At 48.8% G+C, this 17,951-nt stretch overlaps 1 protein-coding gene across 1 annotated transcript in view; it reads left to right on the top strand.

The window, feature by feature from the left end:
* The first annotated feature begins 4,508 nt into the window (after positions 1-4,508).
* The window catches only part of MAP3K2 (mitogen-activated protein kinase kinase kinase 2), a 33,619-nt gene continuing 20,176 nt past the window's right edge, over positions 4,509-17,951 (top strand). Inside the window, exons 1-4 of the mRNA XM_044274722.1 lie at positions 4,509-4,881; positions 10,071-10,142; positions 14,898-15,016; positions 15,337-15,377. Of these exons, the coding sequence (XP_044130657.1) occupies positions 10,139-10,142; positions 14,898-15,016; positions 15,337-15,377 (164 nt within the window). The 5' untranslated portion in view covers positions 4,509-4,881; positions 10,071-10,138. The remainder of the gene's footprint in view (positions 4,882-10,070; positions 10,143-14,897; positions 15,017-15,336; positions 15,378-17,951) is intronic.

Here is a 17,951-nt window from a genome sequence, read left to right as displayed (position 1 = left end):
TATTAAATACACGAGCTCTGTATTCATGTATTTATTCATAGAGATATATATTTAGATTTCTCCTTATATGATATTTATTTGGCGATACTAACATTTGGTGTCTCTTCTTCCTCCTCAGACCCGCTGAATCCATTTCCTTAATCTATCAGAGGTAGTATCATTTACCCACTCTATTCCTTTGTCTACTCCATCCCTCTTACCCATTCTCTAAAGTACAGGGTGGGCCATTTATATGGATACACCTTAATAAAATGGGAATGGTTGGTGATATTACCTTCCTGTTTGTGGCACATTAGTATATGTGAGGGGGGAAACTTTTCAAGATGGGTGGTGACCATGGCGGCCATTTTGAAGTCAGACATTTTGAATCCAACTTTTGTTTTTTCAATAGGAAGAGGGTCATGTGACACATCAAACTTATTTGGAATTTCACAAGAAAAACAATGGTGTGCTTGGTTTTAACGTCTCGTATCTTCACAGCATATGCTGTGCAGCACCTGGAACTACGGACACTGGAAGCCTGTGCTAGCATTTCTCCTGCGGTGTTGCTATCAGTGTGTGAAGAGTGGGAGAAGAGGGTTGCATTGACAATCCAACACAATGGGCAGCACATTGAACACATTTTATAAGTGGTCATAAATTTGTAAATAACTCATGAAAGAATAAAGTTACGTTAAAACCAAGCACACCATTGTTTTCCTTGTGAAATTACCAATAAGTTTGATGTGTCACATGACCCTCTTCCTATTGAAAAAACAAAAGTTGGATTCAAAATGGCCGACTTCAAAATGGCCGCCATGGTCACCACCCATCTTGAAAAGTTTCCCCCCTCACATATACTAATGTACCACAAACAGGAAGTTAATATCACCAACCATTCCCATTTTATTAGGGTGTATCCATATAAATGGCCCACCCTGTAGATCTACATCGCCCATGACATTTATAATTTTTCTGCCCTCCCATCTCTTTGTCATCTCTCTACATACACCTTCCCCTCACCAAGATGGCCGCCGCTCGCCACACCATCACACAGCGCATGCGCAGCGCACTGTCCCATTCATTCCCTCCACCAAGATGGCCGCGGCCACACATACTACTCCACTGCGCATTCACTGCCCGGAGCCTGCATCGCGCCTGCACTAGAGTCTCTTAGCGCGCGCAAGCTTGTATTTAACTTGACCTACATACCGGATCGGCAGCTCCCTGCTCACTTTGCCGTGCAGCCGTCCCGCCTTCCGCAACCCCACCTGGTAAGTTTACCTCTGCATCCTCTGATCCCCGTATCTTGCCTCTTGCCCTTACCATTCTGATATTGGCGATTATTCCATAGATGCGCTCCCCCCATCACGACTCTATGGCCTGACTCCCACCACCATTCCCACGGCAGTATAACCATAAATCTATGTACTGCTTCCCCACCTCTTGCCTCCTCACCATATTTCTTTAATATTCACCATTACCCCACATATGCGTTTACAGCCATAGGCACCTCATACCCCATATAGGCTTCCATGACCTCATTCCTACAGACACCACACACCTTACAACCATCTCCATGGCCTCATAGCATTCCAGGAGTACAACCACATAAGGCCCCTTTCACACGGGCGAGTATTCCGCGCGGATTTGATGCGTGAGTTGAACGCATTGCACCCGCACTAAATCCGGACCCATTCATTTCTATGGGGCTGTGCACATGAGCGGTGATTTTCACGCATCACTTGTGCGTTGCGTGAAAATCGCAGCATGCTCCTCTTTGTGCGTTTTTCACGCAACGCAGGCCCCATAGAAGTGAATAGGGTTGCATGAAAATCGCAAGCATCCGCAAGCAAGTGTAGATGCGGTGCGGTTTTCACGCACGGTTGCTAGGAGACGATCGGGATGGGAACCCGATCATTATTATTTTCCCTTATAACATGGTTATAAGGGAAAATAATAGCATTCTGAATACAGAATGCATAGTACAATAGCGCTGGAGGGGTTAAAAAAATAAAATAAAAATTTAACTCACCTTCGTCCACTTGCTCGCGCAGCCGACATCTCCTTCTGTCTTCATCTTAGCTCTGTGTAGCAACAGGACCTGCGGTGACGTCACTCCGGTCATCACATGATCCATCACATGATCTTTAAGGGCTCTTTCACACTTGCGTTCTTTTCTTCCAGCATAGAGTTCCGTCGTCGGGGCTCTATGCCGGAAGAATCCTGATCAGTTTTATCCTAATGCATTCTGAATGGAGAGAAATCCGTTCAGGATGCATCAGGATGTCTTCAGTTCCGGAACGGAACGTTTTTTGGCCTGGAGAAAATACCGCAGCATGCTGCGCTTTTTGCCCCGGCCAAAAATCCGGAAGACTTGCCGCAAGGCCGGATCCGGAATTAATGCCCATTGAAAGGCATTGATCCGGATCCGGCCTTAAGCTAAACGTCGTTTCGGCGCATTGCCGGATCCGACGTTTAGCTTTTTCTCAATGGTTACCATGGCTGCCGGGATGCTAAAGTCCTGGCAGCCATGGTAAAGTGTAGCGGGGAGCAGTATACTTACCATCCGTGCGGCTCCCGGGGCGCTCCAGAGTGACGTCAGGGCGCCCCAAGCGCATGGATGACGTAATCGCATGGCACGTCATCCATGCGCATGGGGGCGCTCTGATGTCACTCTGGAGCACCCTGGGAGCCGTGCGGACTGTAAGTATACTGCTCCCCCGCTCCTAGCGTCCTGGCTGCCAGTAGTAACACTGAAAGCATTTTGAAGACGGATCCGTCTTCAAATGCTTTCAGTACACTTGCGTTTTTCCGGATCCGGCGTGCAATTCCGGCAAGTGGAGTACACGCCGGATCCGGACAATGCAAGTGTGAAAGAGGCCTTACCATGGTGATGGACCATGTGATGACCGGAGTGACGTCACCACAGGACCTGTTGCTACACAAAGCTAAGATGAAGACCGAAGGAGATGCCGGCTAAGCGAGCAAGTGGACTAAGGTGAGGTAAATTATTATTTATTTATTTTTAACCCCTCCAGCCATATTGTACTATGAATTCTGTATTCAGAATGCTATTATTTTCCCTTATAACCATGTTATAAGGGAAAATAATACAATCTACAGAACACCGATCCCAAGCCCGAACTTCTGTGAAGAAGTTCGGGTTTGGGTACCAAACACGCGCAATTTTTCTCACGCGAGTGCAAAACGCATTACAATGTTTTGCCCTCACGCAGAAAAATCGCGGGTGTTCCCGCAACGCATCGGCACCTTTTCCCGCAACGCCCGTCTGAAAGAGGCCTAACTGTGTACAACCACTGGTGCTCAGCTGCATTCTGCTACATTGTTCTTTTCCCCCCATTTTCAGATTATTTGCTAAATTACTCTAGAAAGCACGATCTTGTCTTTCTCTATGACCTACCTGTATTCTGGCAATTTCTCATAAGCTATTTTTATTTACCTGTGTCGGACCTGCAGATTTCTTTTAAATGTCTCTTCATCACCGATTTGCATCTATATGCCTCAGATTCTCATCTTATGTTTTACACTTTCAGCGATCTACTGATAAAGGTCTCATATGACCGAAACGTCTGTAACATCGCAACTCTCCATATGACTCACGGCGCAACATTATTTTCCTTGAAACGCAGCAATTAACGCCCCCGACTGGGGCAGTATCTTGTCATTTTACCAGCAGAATCATTTACGGTACTTGCTTATTATTGCGAATGTTGCTGGCACCGACGTCACAGTCTGAAGTGTACGATTCACAATAAACCCACTTGGCATATCTGAGCTCTCAAGTGTGCGTGCTTTTCTCTACAAATATACACGGGCTCAGCCGTATACCACAGCACCTCGCCCTACCACCAGGAGTGCAAGTTCCTCCCCCCTACGGTATATACATGGTTTTGGGCGCCATTTTTAACTATCTTCTGTATTGTTGCTTTTTATTTGTGTGAAATGCCATTTATTTTCAACGAAAAAGAGAAAACTGTTGTGACTTCTTTGCTCGGGGGAACGTCTGCACAGCCCGGACCTTAGAAAGCCGCGGGGCTGATTTATAATACTGTTGTTAAGGAAAACTGTCTTTGTCATCCATAGCAACCAATCACTGAGCAGCTTCCATTTTTTATCATGAGGTTGAAAAATGAAAGCTGCTCTGTGATTGGTTGCTATGGGTGAACGTTTTTCTTACGTTTTAAAAATATGCTTCAGTGTTGCCCATAGCAACCAATCAGATTCCATCTCTCTCAAGGAAGTTGGAAAATGAAAGCATCGACCGAACACTTGTCTTTCCCTATGAATCCATTGGACCTCCTCAGGCTGTCAGTCTCTCGGCGCCATGTTGCAGTATTTTAGGTTCTGTCTTTATTTTGCTGCGTCTGTAAATTCTCAGACGCCTGTCAATCAAGCGGAGAACCCGCCCCTGTGTGAGTGATATAGCTCCGCCTTTTCATATTAGCATAACCACGCCCCTCGGTGAGATGTCAGGTAGAATCGGCCCTCAACTTGGCGTCAATGCCACGAAGAAAGCTAAGCCCGCCCCCGTGACGTCACGTGTCTGGACGCTTTGGGTTCTGGCCGCTTGTTCCGCTCTGCAGTCGTTCCCGGTTTACTTTGCCATATTCGGGATCCGCAGCTGAACCGCGGAGCGCAAGCCTGACACCGGCTCCGGGGTGCAGGCTGTTCTCGCAGGACTGTTGTTGCTGTCGAGTCCGAATGGCCGCCATTTTGTGACAGGGCCGCTGGAGAGCTACGGAGCCACGGACTCATGTGACTGGTCCCCGGTCTGAGAGAAGAGCTGCCCCCGGGCCTGTGTTCCCCCGGCCCCCGGGTGGAGCGGGCTGGGGGGCGGGAGAGTTGTGGCAGTGAAAAGCCCGGCCTGTCAGTCTTCAAGTGAGTGTGTGTGTGTCTTTCCCCCCCCCATCATGGTTCCGTCCAGTCTCCTCAGTTCTCTGCACCCCCTTCCTCCGCTTCCTAGTGGTTCTGTCCACCTTGCTATGGCCCCATCACTAGCACCCAATCTCCTTCTGCTGCAGGATGATGGAGAGCGTAGTCTCTAAATGTGTGCGGAATAGTTATCATGGGAACGTGACCTACAGAAATACAAGAGGGGGAGACACAAAATCTTATAGGAACCCCCCACTAGTGACCCCCTCCTCCTCCTCCTGTCGCCCCACTAGTGACCCCCCTCCTCCTGTTGCCCCACTAGTGACCCTGCTCCCCCCCCTCCTCCTCCTCCTGTTGCCCCACTAGTGACCCTGCTCCCCCCCTCCTCCTCCTGTCGCCCCACTAGTGACCCTGCTCCCCCTCCTCCTGTCGCCCCACTAGTGACCTTGCTCCCCCTCCTCCTCCTCCTGTCGCCCCACTAGTGACCCTGCTCCCCCCCTCCTCCTGTCGCCCCACTAGTGACCCTGCTCCCCCCCCTCCTCCTCCTCCTGTTGCCCCACTAGTGACCCTGCTCCCCCCCCCTCCTCCTCCTGTTGCCCCACTAGTGACCCTGCTCCCCCCCTCCTCCTGTCGCCCCACTAGTGACCCTGCTCCCCCTCCTCCTGTCGCCCCACTAGTGACCTTGCTCCCCCTCCTCCTCCTCCTGTCACCCCACTAGTGACCTTGCTCCTCCTCCTGTCACCCCACTAGTGACCTTGCTCCTCCTCCTGTCGCCCCACTAGTGACCTTGCTCCTCCTCCTGTCGCCCCACTAGTGACCTTGCTCCTCCTCCTGTCGCCCCACTAGTGACCTTGCTCCTCCTCCTGTCGCCCCACTAGTGACCTTGCTCCTCCTCCTGTCGCCCCACTAGTGACCTTGCTCCCCCCCCTCCTCCTGTCGCCCCACTAGTGACCTTGCTCCCCCCCCCTCCTCCTGTCGCCCCACTAGTGACCTTGCTCCCCCCCCCTCCTCCTGTCGCCCCACTAGTGACCTTGCTCCCCCCCTCCTCCTGTCGCCCCACTAGTGACCCTGCTCCCCCCCCTCCTCCTGCCGCCCCACTAGTGACCCTGCTCCCCCCCTCCTCCTGTCGCCCCACTAGTGACCCTGCTCCCCCCCTCCTCCTCCTCCTCCTGTCGCCCCACTAGTGACCCTGCTCCCGCCCCTCCTCCTCCTCCTGTCGCCCCACTAGTGACCCTGCTCCCGCCCCTCCTCCTCCTCCTGTCGCCCCACTAGTGACCCTGCTCCCGCCCCTCCTCCTCCTCCTGTCGCCCCACTAGTGACCCTGCTCCCCCCCCTCCTCCTCCTGTCGCCCCACTAGTGACCCTGCTCCCCCCTCCTCCTCCTGTCGCCCCAATAGTGACCCCTCCCCCAACCCCCCCCCACTAGTCCCTCTGCTCTTATCTACAGTCCTAGGAGTAATTGTGCATCCCTTGCTCCTGTGTAACTAGGTACAGTAGCTTCTCAGGAGCTTGGAAAAGCTGGGTGATGTCTGGCTAGATTGGAGGTGTAACTTGAAGCTCCTGGGCCCCAGTGCATAATGTGTAATGGGGTCCCCACCTACCTTGTGCCATTTATAATACTGGGGGCAGAGGTCGCAATAACTCCTGTACAAGCGGAAGCCATTGTACTCCATGGAAAAAGTCTAAGGCGTACCGATACACCCAGCAAGCCTTCGTATTAACTATTTGAGTTACTGTAACTTTCGCTCTCCTCAATATGGTCAGAGGAGTATTTTTACTCTTCCAGAAAAAATGTAGCGCGACCTCTGACTGGTGTAATGCGAGGCCCCTCAGGTAGCAGAGCGAGCGGGGATGTCTGTCTATGAAGTCCATGAGCCGGAAAAGCTGGGTGGTTCTAGTCCTCCACCTCTGAGAGGTCCGGGCGAGAGGACGACCATTAGTCGCGGCAGCGGAGTGATAGATTGCAGATTGTGATGTCACCGCCGCCGTCACTCTGTCTGTTCATTGTCCTCTTACGTATCGTAGAGATGATCAGAGTGCTGGAGTGAATGCCTTCCCGGCCTCTGGATGATCGGATGCTGGACTAAAGGACCTGTCTGCCTGTTGTACGGCAGATGTTCTGTCCTCGGCGATCCTCCTGCGGTGACTGTGATGAAATGTCCCGAGTGAGCGCGCCACTTCCCTTTTTCTCTGGGCCTCACGCAGGTTGTGATGCATTGTGTGGACGGCGCTGCAGCTTGTGTCGGTGCTCCTCGGCGGTTGATTTTCCACCACGGTATAGTTGCCCGCTCTCATTAGGTTGGTAGAATTAAGGATTGGACACATTGGATTTAGTTACCAGATTCTTAGTAACTGGGGAGATGAGCCACTGCCAGAGGTTTGTCCGCAGCTTTCTCGCCTCTTCCCATTCGCTACATGCATGCTCGGTGGTGCATGCATAGATACCGGAGATTTGGGAGAAGTCGCTGTCAGCTGAACGCCCCCCAGTTATGCCCAGCCTTAGGGTCTATTCACACGTCCGCAAGTGTTTTGTGGTCCGCACATGGCCGGCACTATAATAAAAATGCCTTTTGTTGTCTGTGGCTGCAGATAAGAATAGGACATGTTGTATTTTTTTGCGGGGCCGCGGACCAGAAGTGCGGATGCAGACAGTACACTGTGTGCTGTCCGCATCTTTTGTGGACCCGTTGAAAATGAATGGGTCCACACCCGTTCCGCAAAATTGCGGAACGGATGTGGAGCCGTTTTGTGGACGTGTTAATGGACCCTAACAGATGGCTTATCACTTCCTGATCAGTGGGGGACTTGACTGCTGGGGCCCCGACTGATCCCGGAAATGCAGTGGACAGTGCTGCAGGGGACAGTTCTTCATAGTGTTTCCCTGCACATCGAGGCCTCGGCCCCAGGTTCAGCTCCCTGAGATTGCACTGCACGCGTCAGACCTTTAGGCCTGGTTCACACCTGAGCGTTTTACAGTGCGTTCCTACGCGCTGTAAAACGCTCAACAGGCAAGAACCAATGATTCCCTATGGGAATGGTTCTCACCTGAGCGTTTTACAGCGCGTACTATTGCGCTGTAAAACGCCCGACGCCCCAAGAAGTACATAACCTTCTTTGGGGCGTCTTGTCGCGCGTTCCCGTACATAGACTTTAGCGGGAACGCGTGACAATGGGCGTTCGCTTGTCTCTGTATGCGCGATTGCAAACGCCCGTACAATCGCGCATACAGAGCGTACGTTCAAGTACGCTCAGGTCTGAACCCAGCGTCACAGCATGTCCTTGCAATGTCCTCCCCTGAGCTGATAGTTTGCTACAATGTACGAGTCTGTTAGAGGATCATCTGCGCTCGATAAAATTGTAACAACCCCGCTTTTGAGGTCTGGCTATGTTTTCAGTTTAGGGTACTTTCACACTTGCGTCGCTGGATTCCGGCAATCTGTATGCAAACGAATACCATTTGTAGACTGATCCGGATCCGTCTCACAAATGTATTGCAATACCGGAGCAGTCTGTCCAGTTGTCATCTGGAAAAACGGATCCGCTAAACTGAGCCAGGATCCGGCATAAATGCATTTTATAAAAATAATGCCGGCATTCCGGCAACTGATCTGGAATTTTGAACGGAGAGAATTTTCTCTTTACAAAAACCGTACAGTGACTGAACTGAAGACGTCCTGATGCATCCTGAACGGATTTCTCTCCATTCAGAATGCATTAGGATAAAACTGATCAGTTCTTTTCCGGTATAGAGCCCCTAGGACAGAACTCAATACCGGAAAAGGAAAAACGCCAGTGTGAAAGTACCCTTAGACTGAGTTCACATCAGCGTTCAGCGGTTATAGGAGCAGAAGAATGGAAAAGACGGATTCAGCACATAACGGAGCCCACGGGCGTTAGGTTTCTGCTCAGAGGGAGATTTTTGAAGCGGAGACAAGTCCTGTATGAACTACTTTTTTGTCTCCGTTTCAAAAATCTTCCTCTGAGCCGAAACCTGACGCACCCTATTATAGTCTATGGGGCCCATAATCTCTGTTCGGCTCAGTTATGTGCCGAATCCGTCCTTTCTGTCCTCTGCTCCTATAACGGCTGAACGCTGATGTGAAGTCAGCCTAAAAGGATGTTCATTAATGGCAGGAGAACATCTTGCGAAATAGTCCCATCAATGGACACTTACCCGATGGTCCTGCAGCGGCTTGTAGGTGGGTAACTGCTAAGGCCCCATGCACACGGCCGTTGTTCACGGCCGTGTGCGGGCCGTGGAACCGCGGCCTGGATCCCTTCCTGTGAGCTGGAGCGCACGGCGTCACTGGTTGCTATGACGCCGTGCGCTCCCTGCTGCCGCCGCAATACAGTACTACACTGGTATGATCTATACCAGTGTATTACTGTACTGTGCCGGCAGCAGGGGGCGCACGGCGTCATAGCAACCAGTGACGCCGTGCGCTCCAGCTCACAGGAAGGGATCCAGGCCGCGGTTCCACGGCCCGCACACGTTCGTGAACAACGGCCGTGTGCATGGGGCCTAATAATGGGTCATACATAACCTCATGGTGCCAGCTGCCGAGTATTACAGTGTTTCTAAGGGCTCATCCACAAATGGCATGGACGGCAGTGCGGTTTCCCAAGGAGCAATAATCTGGAGTTACAGTGACAGGCTGAATGTGACATCATAGATGTTGCAGGTGTCAGAGGTCCCACCTGTCCTGTCTTTTGGGGGGGTTGACCATGCTGCATCATTACACCAGGTGCCCGCTGCAGAGTATCGCATTATACGCCCCTGTTCTGTTCTCGGTAACCTTTCTGGGAACACTGCTCCCGGGGGGAGGACATTAATTTGAATGTTCCTTGTTTTTAGTGTTTAGTCTGTGCCGTCTGGACGTAATGTTCTGCAGCATCTTATTTTTATACTTCAGAGCTAGAAACTTGTCCCCCTCTCCTGTCTGGGAAAATACACTGTATGGTTTTTGGGTAGGATCCTCGGTCCGTCTGCTGCTCCTGAATTTCCAGCCGGACTGGTTTGCAGGTTTTATGCTTCTTCTGGTCCTGCTGGTCTTGGACCGCACACCCCCTCGTGTTGAAGGATGCGGGGAGTCTGCTGGGGCAGGCGGCAGGGTGCTCACCTCATGCACTATCATTCTGGGCTCGTGTGGGTCCTGGATTTACTTTCTTATAGTCGTCTTATACGTGTTGTTGCAGGAGAGAGACCGGACCTGCACATGGGACGCTTATCTCCCTGAGTCTACTGCTGGGACCTGGCTGCCATCATGGGTAAGTTGCATCTGATGCTGTATTATGTGATTGTCTAATGAAAAGTCCTGACACTGTCCAAAAATGCTTTGGGGAATTTATTAAGCTTAGGGTACTTACACACTAGCGGTTTTCTTTTCCGGCATAGAGTTCCGTCCTAGGGGCTCAATACCGGAAAAGAACTGATCAGTTTTATCCCCATGCATTCTGAATGGAGAGCAATCCTTTCAGGATGCATCAGGATTGTCTTCCGTTCAGTCATTTTGACTGATCAGACAAAAGAGAAAACCGCAGCATGCTACGGTTTTATCTCCGGCCAAAAAAGACTTGCCTGAATTTTTTAGGAATAGGAATTTATTAGTGCCGGATCAGTGCTTCCGGTCTGGGCAGGCCGAAAAAAACGTGAAAAAAAAAAATTGCCGGATTCGTTTTTCCGGATGACACTGGAAAGACGGATACGGCATTTCTATGCATTTCTCAAAACTGCTCAGGATCCTGATCAGTCTTACAAATGCCATCAGTTGGCATACGTTTTGCCGGATCACTCTTCCTCAAGTGTGAAAGTAGCCTTAGAAACCAATTTTCTGACTTAGAAAAGTCACAAATTGCAGGTACTGTTTTGCTCCAAAATTTGCGGCCCAACATATCTACCCCAGCTCCTCGCTGTCATAGATTTCAGTTTCTGGCGCACAGACCTCCCTAAGACAAACTAGAATTATTAAGAGGCCTGTGGCTATTCATACTTCTGGCACATTGTACGCTAATGTATTTCTTTATATTATAATTTTTTAAAATCTTTTTGCTTTTTTTTCCTGACTTAAAGGGAACCTGGCACTGGGATTTTGTGTATAGAGCTGAGGACATGGGTTGCTAGATGGCCGCTAGCACATCCACAATACCCAGTCCCCATAGCTCTCTGTGCTTTTATTGTGTAAAAAACAAACAAAAAAAAACCGATTTGATACATATGCAAATTAACCTGAGATGAGTCCTGTATGTGAGATGAGTAATATGTATCAAATCGTTTTTTTTTACACCATAAAAGCACACATAGCTATGGGGACTGGGTATTGCGGATGTGCTAGCGGCCATCTAGCAACCCTTGTAATCAGCTCTATACACAAAATTCCGGGTCCCAGGTTCCCTTTAACCCTTTTTTTTTTTTTTGCAAGATCTACATAATACACATCAAAGCAATCACTCTTAAAGAAAAAAAAAAGCCACAAACCCACCTAAGGGCTCTTTCACACTTGCGTTGTTCTGTTCCGGCATAGAGTTCCGTCGTCGGGGCTCTATGCCGGAAGAATCCTGATCAGGATTATCCCCATGCATTCTGAATGGAGAGAAATCCGTTCAGGATGTCTTCAGTTCCGGACCGGAACATATTTTGGCCAGAGAAAATACCACAGCATGCTGCGCTTTTTGCTCCGGCCAAAAATCCTGAACACTTGCCGCAAGGCCGGATTCTGAATTAATGCCCGTTGAAAGGCATTAATCCGGATCCGGCCTTAAGCTAAACGTTGTTTCGGCGCATTACCGGATCCGACGTTCAGCTTTTTCTGAATGGTTACCATGGCTGCCGGGACGCTAAAGTCCTGTTTGCCATGGTAAAGTGTAGTGGGGAGCGGGGGAGCAGTATACTTACCGTCCGTGCGGCTCCCGGGGGGGCTTCAGAGTGACGTCCGGGCGCCCCACGCGCATGGATGACGTGATCGCATGGACACGTCATCCATGCGCATGGGGCGCTCTTACGTCATTCTGGAGCGCCCCGGGAGCCGCACGGACGGTAAGTATACCGCTCCCCTGCTCCTACTATGGCAACCAGGACTTTAATAGCGTCCTGGCTGCCATAGTAACACTGAAAGCATTTTGAAGACTGATCCGTCTTCAAATGCTTTCAGTTCACTTGTGTTTTTCCGGATCCGGCGTGTAATTCCGGCAAATGGAGTACACGACGGATCCGGACAACGCAAGTGTGAAAGAGCCCTAATGGAGGAGGAGAAAGGTGAGGGGGGAATCAAGATTAGAAAAAATGTCACCCTACAAAACAGAGACCTCGTTAAAAAATAAAATACGTATTTCTTTATGACGATTGGCTGTAGTTTTAATAAATTCCCTGTTTTGTGGTTGTTCTTGCTGTCAGTAAATGGAGATGTTCTTGTTGAGAGGCTGAAACCTGTACAGAGCTCGTACATCTGCCAGATGATTGTTTGCTGCAACTGTATCCAGTTTAGACAATCCTCTTTGAGCTAAAACAGCCTGGAGTCCAGTCTGTTACAATGTATCAGTGCAGGTTACATGAGTCTATCGGGGTGAGGGAGACTTGCGCTGGTGCAGATAGCTCCGAGGATAGTCTGCTCGGGCTACATGTGTCGCAGAATAGCAACAGGAAGGTGTTTACTTATAGAAGGATTAAACTACATTTCTATAAAACCGCAAACATCCTTTAGGCTTTTGAGACTAATGGCTGCACTGAGGATTGTTCCCATATTAAACAAGTCCAGTTCAAAATGCAGCTGTGGTTCCCAGACAGGACTGGTCCCAGCCTAAATGTAACAAGATTTATTGGTAAATCTCTTAACTGGCATCAGTCAGTGACCACAATATTACTGTTTACATAAATCATTAATCACCATAATTACATTACTTATCCTGTATCATACTCCAGAGCTGCACTCACTATTCTGCTGGTGCAGTCACTGTGTACATACATTACTTATCCTGAGTTACCTCCTGTATTTATACTCCAGAGCTGCACTCACTATTCTGCTGGTGCAGTCACTGTGTACATACATTACTTATCCTGAGTTACCTCATGTATTTATACTCCAGAGCTGCACTCACTATTCTGCTGGTAGTCACTGTGGGTGAGAGTTGGATGCCTTTAGCTGGCTCTGTGATGTACTCTGTGCAGTATGAGGATTGAGTCTTTCAGCAGTGATAACCTCCTCTCCACAGTTGCAGCTGCTGTAGCACCTCTTACTTGTGGTTGTATCTTCCTGTGATGCATAATGGTCTCAGTCTCCTCCGCAGTCCGGGCTTTGGAGGACGCTATTGTTTGTGTAGAATAAATAAGCCTTGGGGAGGATTGCAGTGTACAAACACATGATGTCATGTCTGCCCCGAGCATTGTATTCAGAGAATCCCCGGTGGTAGGAATAGCGGCGCTCACCTCTCCGATGTCTTCACCATCTGGGTAGTGTGCCCCTTATATACTCTGTATTTATAGTCCTCACTAGTTTCAAGATCTGTTTGCTGTCAGTAAATTGGGATAAGGCGGAGGTCAGCAACCTTCAGCACTCCAGCTGCTGTGAAACTACAACTCTCAGCATGCACGCTTACTCAGCTATCCTTTTAACTCCCCCAGAAGTGAATGGAGGAGTCTGGGAGTTGTAGTTTCACAACAGCTGGAGTGCAGGAGGTTGCTGATCCCTGCTCTTAGGCCTTTTGCACACAAAGTATTTTTTTCCATTTCCGTGCCGTTTTTGTGGTTTCCCTTTTGCGGCCAGTATACGGAACCATTCATTTCAATGGTTCCGCAAAAAAACTGAATATACTCTGTACGCATTCCGTTTCCGTATATCCATTCCGCTAAAGGATAGAACTTGTCCTATTATTGTTCGCAAACAACGTTCCGTTGCTCCATTGAAGTCAATGGGTCTGCTAAAGATACGGAATGCATACGGAACACACTGTCATCTATTTTTGGCGAATCCATGCCCACTTTGCCCATGTGTTTACTGTTTACAAACATTACTGTACATTACAGTAATGATTGCAAATTTTATGTTTCCATTTGCGATCCGCAAAATGGATCACATACAGAGAAGTTTTTGCGGAAATACAGAATGGAAACACAACAAATCTGTGAAAAACGGACCGCAGAATACATAAAAAATACATATGGTCGTGTGAAAGAGGCCTTAGAGTAACAGGATGGATACTACTGTAGCAGACCCTCCGCTGTGAGAATTTAGTTTAAGACTCCGCATGTGGAATGTTTCCTTGTAGTAGCGAAAAAACCTTGAAAAATGTTGAGAGATTGAAAAGCAAAGTATATTCCCAAAGCTTTCATTATGTGAGGATCAAGATTTATTTACATCAAACAGGAGTATCCCTGGCTGTTTAAATAGATGTTCCTACCTGGGTACCCCAGGATATGCCATAAATATCCGGGGGGTATGTGTCCCACTTATCTAAGAACGGGGCTACTCGGCTATTTTCAGGAGTCCCGTAGCTTTGGATGGTGGAGAGAGGCTATCGTGCGTGGCCTTGTTCTTCAGATACAAAACTGGTCCCAGCGGTGGGACCCCGCAGCTATAGGACATTTCCTATAGATATGCCGTATGACCATAAGTGTCCAAATGGGTATATACCTGTGAGGGTCTGTGACCAGCCCCATTCACTTGGGCTGTGCTGCATTTCCCCTGCGTCGCAGGTGGTCAGTGATCTGAAGATCCCAGAGATAGGACCTCTTCGTGCATGGCATATCCACATATCCTAGCGATAAGATGAGAATACTTCTGTAATAACACCTTAGCCCTCAGTTGTGGATAAATTTGCCGCAGCGTTACGTCTGCGGATATTGGTAAGGCGTATAGTCCATGTATAAAGAAGCCATTGAGATGCGAGCTGGTGGCTTCCATCTGTGTATAGATGTAGATCTGACCCTTTTACAGGCAGAATGGTGAAAGCCTCGCGCTGTTTAGTCGAGGGTTCTTCTGTGTGTGCCCAGTGGCTATGGTTTACCAACAAGGCCATATTGTCTCCCCACAGATGAGCAGCAGGCTCTGGACTCCATCATGCAGGATCTGGTTGTCCTTCACAAGGCCAGCAGACCGTCCCTGCCTCTGCATGAATCCAGCGCAACCAAGACCACCTCTCCCAAGAAGCAGGTAGGTGTCCATGTGCAGGATGAGACCTCCCTCTGTGGTCTCCAGTATCCCTATGAGACATAAAGTAATAACGTGCTTATGTCACACTCTCTCTCTATAATGTACGGCATAAAAAGGTTCTCTGACTCCTAAAAGACATTTTTATGAACCTTCTTAAAGGGGTTGTCCCCTTATTACTCATCTGCATTGTAAAATGTGCATATAAACAGGAGCTACTTTAGATGTCGTTTTGCTGAACTTCCATTGTGTCACATCCAGAGCTGCATGCGTCGTTCTGCACCTCCCGTTCACCTCTGTTTCATTCTCTTATTGTTTTGCAGAATGATGTACGCGTTAAGTTTGAACATCGTGGAGAGAAGAGGTGAGACTGAATGCCATTCCTGCTGTCTGTCAGAAAGAGCGGTTATCCTGCTGGAGCTGCCAAACGTGGGGGGATAATGTCTGAGCGTGCGGCTCGGCTGCCAGACAGAGCGGCTGTTGTGTTCAGGAACAGGGGAGCAGCGGAGGACGGGGGAATAATCTTGTCACACAGATTGACTTGCAAGTTCTGAATGATTGGAGCAGAGTAGAGGCAGATGGCTGCAGCTCATGTACTAGAGATTTTAAAGGGAGGCTGTCAGCAGTTGTGGCCTCTGAACAGGTTATGGTAAGCAGTGTAAACACTCCTTTGGCGACAGTCATGGAGGTTGCATGATCAAGGAATCAGTTTCGCTCTCTACCCCAACACCACAGTCACCCAGGAGCTGGTCCCTTTGGTTCCCATCTGCTGACGGCTCTAGTGGTCTCTTGATTGGATACTAGGGCAGGGAAGTGTTCAGTACAGAGATCAAAGGGCACCATAGATGAAGGGACCACCTCCTGGGCACTTGCACTTCTGGTGCCAGGAGATTGAAGTTTGGATGCCTTGATCGTGTATCATGGGGTATGTTCACACTGCTTTCCCCGTCGCCTATATGTCGCTGAGAGCAGCTACAAGGGGTCAGAACGGTCTCCCTTTTTTAAAATGGTTTTCTCCCCCCCCCCCCCCCCCCCAAAAAAAAAAAGGCCTGGAACATGGTAACATATAAAAAAAAGCAATACTCCCCTTCTCAAACCCCACCATCTAAGTGTCACTGCTCCATTCCTCCAAGCAGTCTTTATTTCCACTGCTGCAGCAATGAAGTGTCAATCTACTACCCAACATGACTGGTACAGCCAATCACTGGCCTCAGTGGTCAGGTAAGATATTGCTCCAGTGATAAGATACTTGACTAACCCACCTGGCTGCTGTGGCCAATCATTGGCTGCAGTGGTCACATGGAGTAGTCGGGGGATGTCATTGCTTCGGTCAGCCCAGGAGTCGCGGTGCAGGAACAGCAAGCCTTTGAGCAGATTAGAATAGCTTTGTTTTTTGACATTTATATTGTTCCCAGCCGTCAGCTTATATTTTAGGGGCCCCTTACTACTCAGAAAACCTCCTTACTACTTAATACTGCGTAGTTATTCTATTCTTGCATATCAAAAGAAACCTGGGGATACTTTGACTACTGCATTTGCACAATTACCCACATGTATATTCTTAGTATTGAAGTTTTCAATTCTTCATTACACTTGATTGCACAAGACTTTTCGGTATTTACCTTTTGATGCCTGTAGTGATCTTAAACTGCGCCATTTTTTTTAGAAGGCGTGTATTGTCCCTCAAATTTATAATGAAAAGTGCATCTTTTATGAACGTAAAGCAGTTCTTACATCTCCTCCATTAAAATGCAATGCAACAAAAAACACCATAACAGATGTGGGCTAAAGGTCTGTTATACTGAAATTAATACTAAATAGTTCCTAAAAATACCAGGGGGGGGAGTGGTAGGTGAAGTGATTGTCACTATGAGTGAGCTCTAGGAAGCATTGGCTGCCTCTGCACAGGACCTCCGAAAGCCACATCGGCAAAGGGCTATTCCTATCAGAAGAGTCAGGGTTTGTACTTGCCAAGCAGCAGTAGACAAGGCCGGGATCACCGTGTGTGATGCAAAGCCTCAAGCACTGGACACTGTGGAAATGTGTTCTCTCAGGATTCTGGGTCTGTCGGATACCCGGAGAACATTTTCTGTGATGCGTGGTTCTAATGAAGGAGAATCTTGATGCTCCTGCTGCAGTAACATCTAGAGGTTTGGGACTTTTCATCTTTGTGATCAGTTTGGAGAAGCTCTTTTATCATTTCAGAATATCATTACCCCAGAGTACAAACCGAAGCCCGAGGGGGTGCAAAATCCTACTTTGCATAGTCCTGACTCAGGCCCAATACAGAACATCTATGATATTTCAGAGATAAACTGTGGGCTTGGACCTATTGCCCGCTGCTACCTGGCTCCTGGGACGCCGCCTGACCACACTATTGCTCTGCTGGCTAATTGGCCAGAATTCCTGGCTGCCCTGCTCCAGCATCTAGTGGGGCTTCACATACTAGTAAAGGGAGGTTGCAGATGCAACGGGACGCCAACTTCATGGTTTTAGAATGACCTAAAAACTCCTATGGATGTGATGTTTTGGGGTTCGCATACTTTTGACTAGACCTTATTATGGCTTAAAATGTTGTTTTATAGCCGATAGACACTTAGTGTAAATCATGCATTCCTCTTTATTTTTCCCCATCCCATGTTTTACATAAGGCTACTTTCACACTGGCGTTTTGGCTTTCCGTTTGTGAGATCCGTTCAGGGCTCAGCGGTCCAAAACAGATCAGTTTTGCCCTAATGCATTTTGACTGGAAAAGGATCCGCTCAGAATGCATCAGTTTGGCTCCGTTCAGTCACCATTCCGCTCTGGAGGCTGCCTGCAGCGTTTTGTCTAACGAAACTGAGCCAAACGGATCCGTCCTCCATTGACTTCCAATGGTGTTCAAGACTGATCTGTCTTGGCTATGTTAAAGAAAATACAAACGGATCTGTTCTGAATG

This window comes from Bufo gargarizans, unplaced genomic scaffold (genome assembly GCF_014858855.1).
Source record: "Bufo gargarizans isolate SCDJY-AF-19 unplaced genomic scaffold, ASM1485885v1 original_scaffold_2029_pilon, whole genome shotgun sequence".
Lineage (NCBI taxonomy): Eukaryota > Metazoa > Chordata > Amphibia > Anura > Bufonidae > Bufo > Bufo gargarizans.
This window is presented reverse-complemented; position numbering and strand designations above follow the sequence as displayed.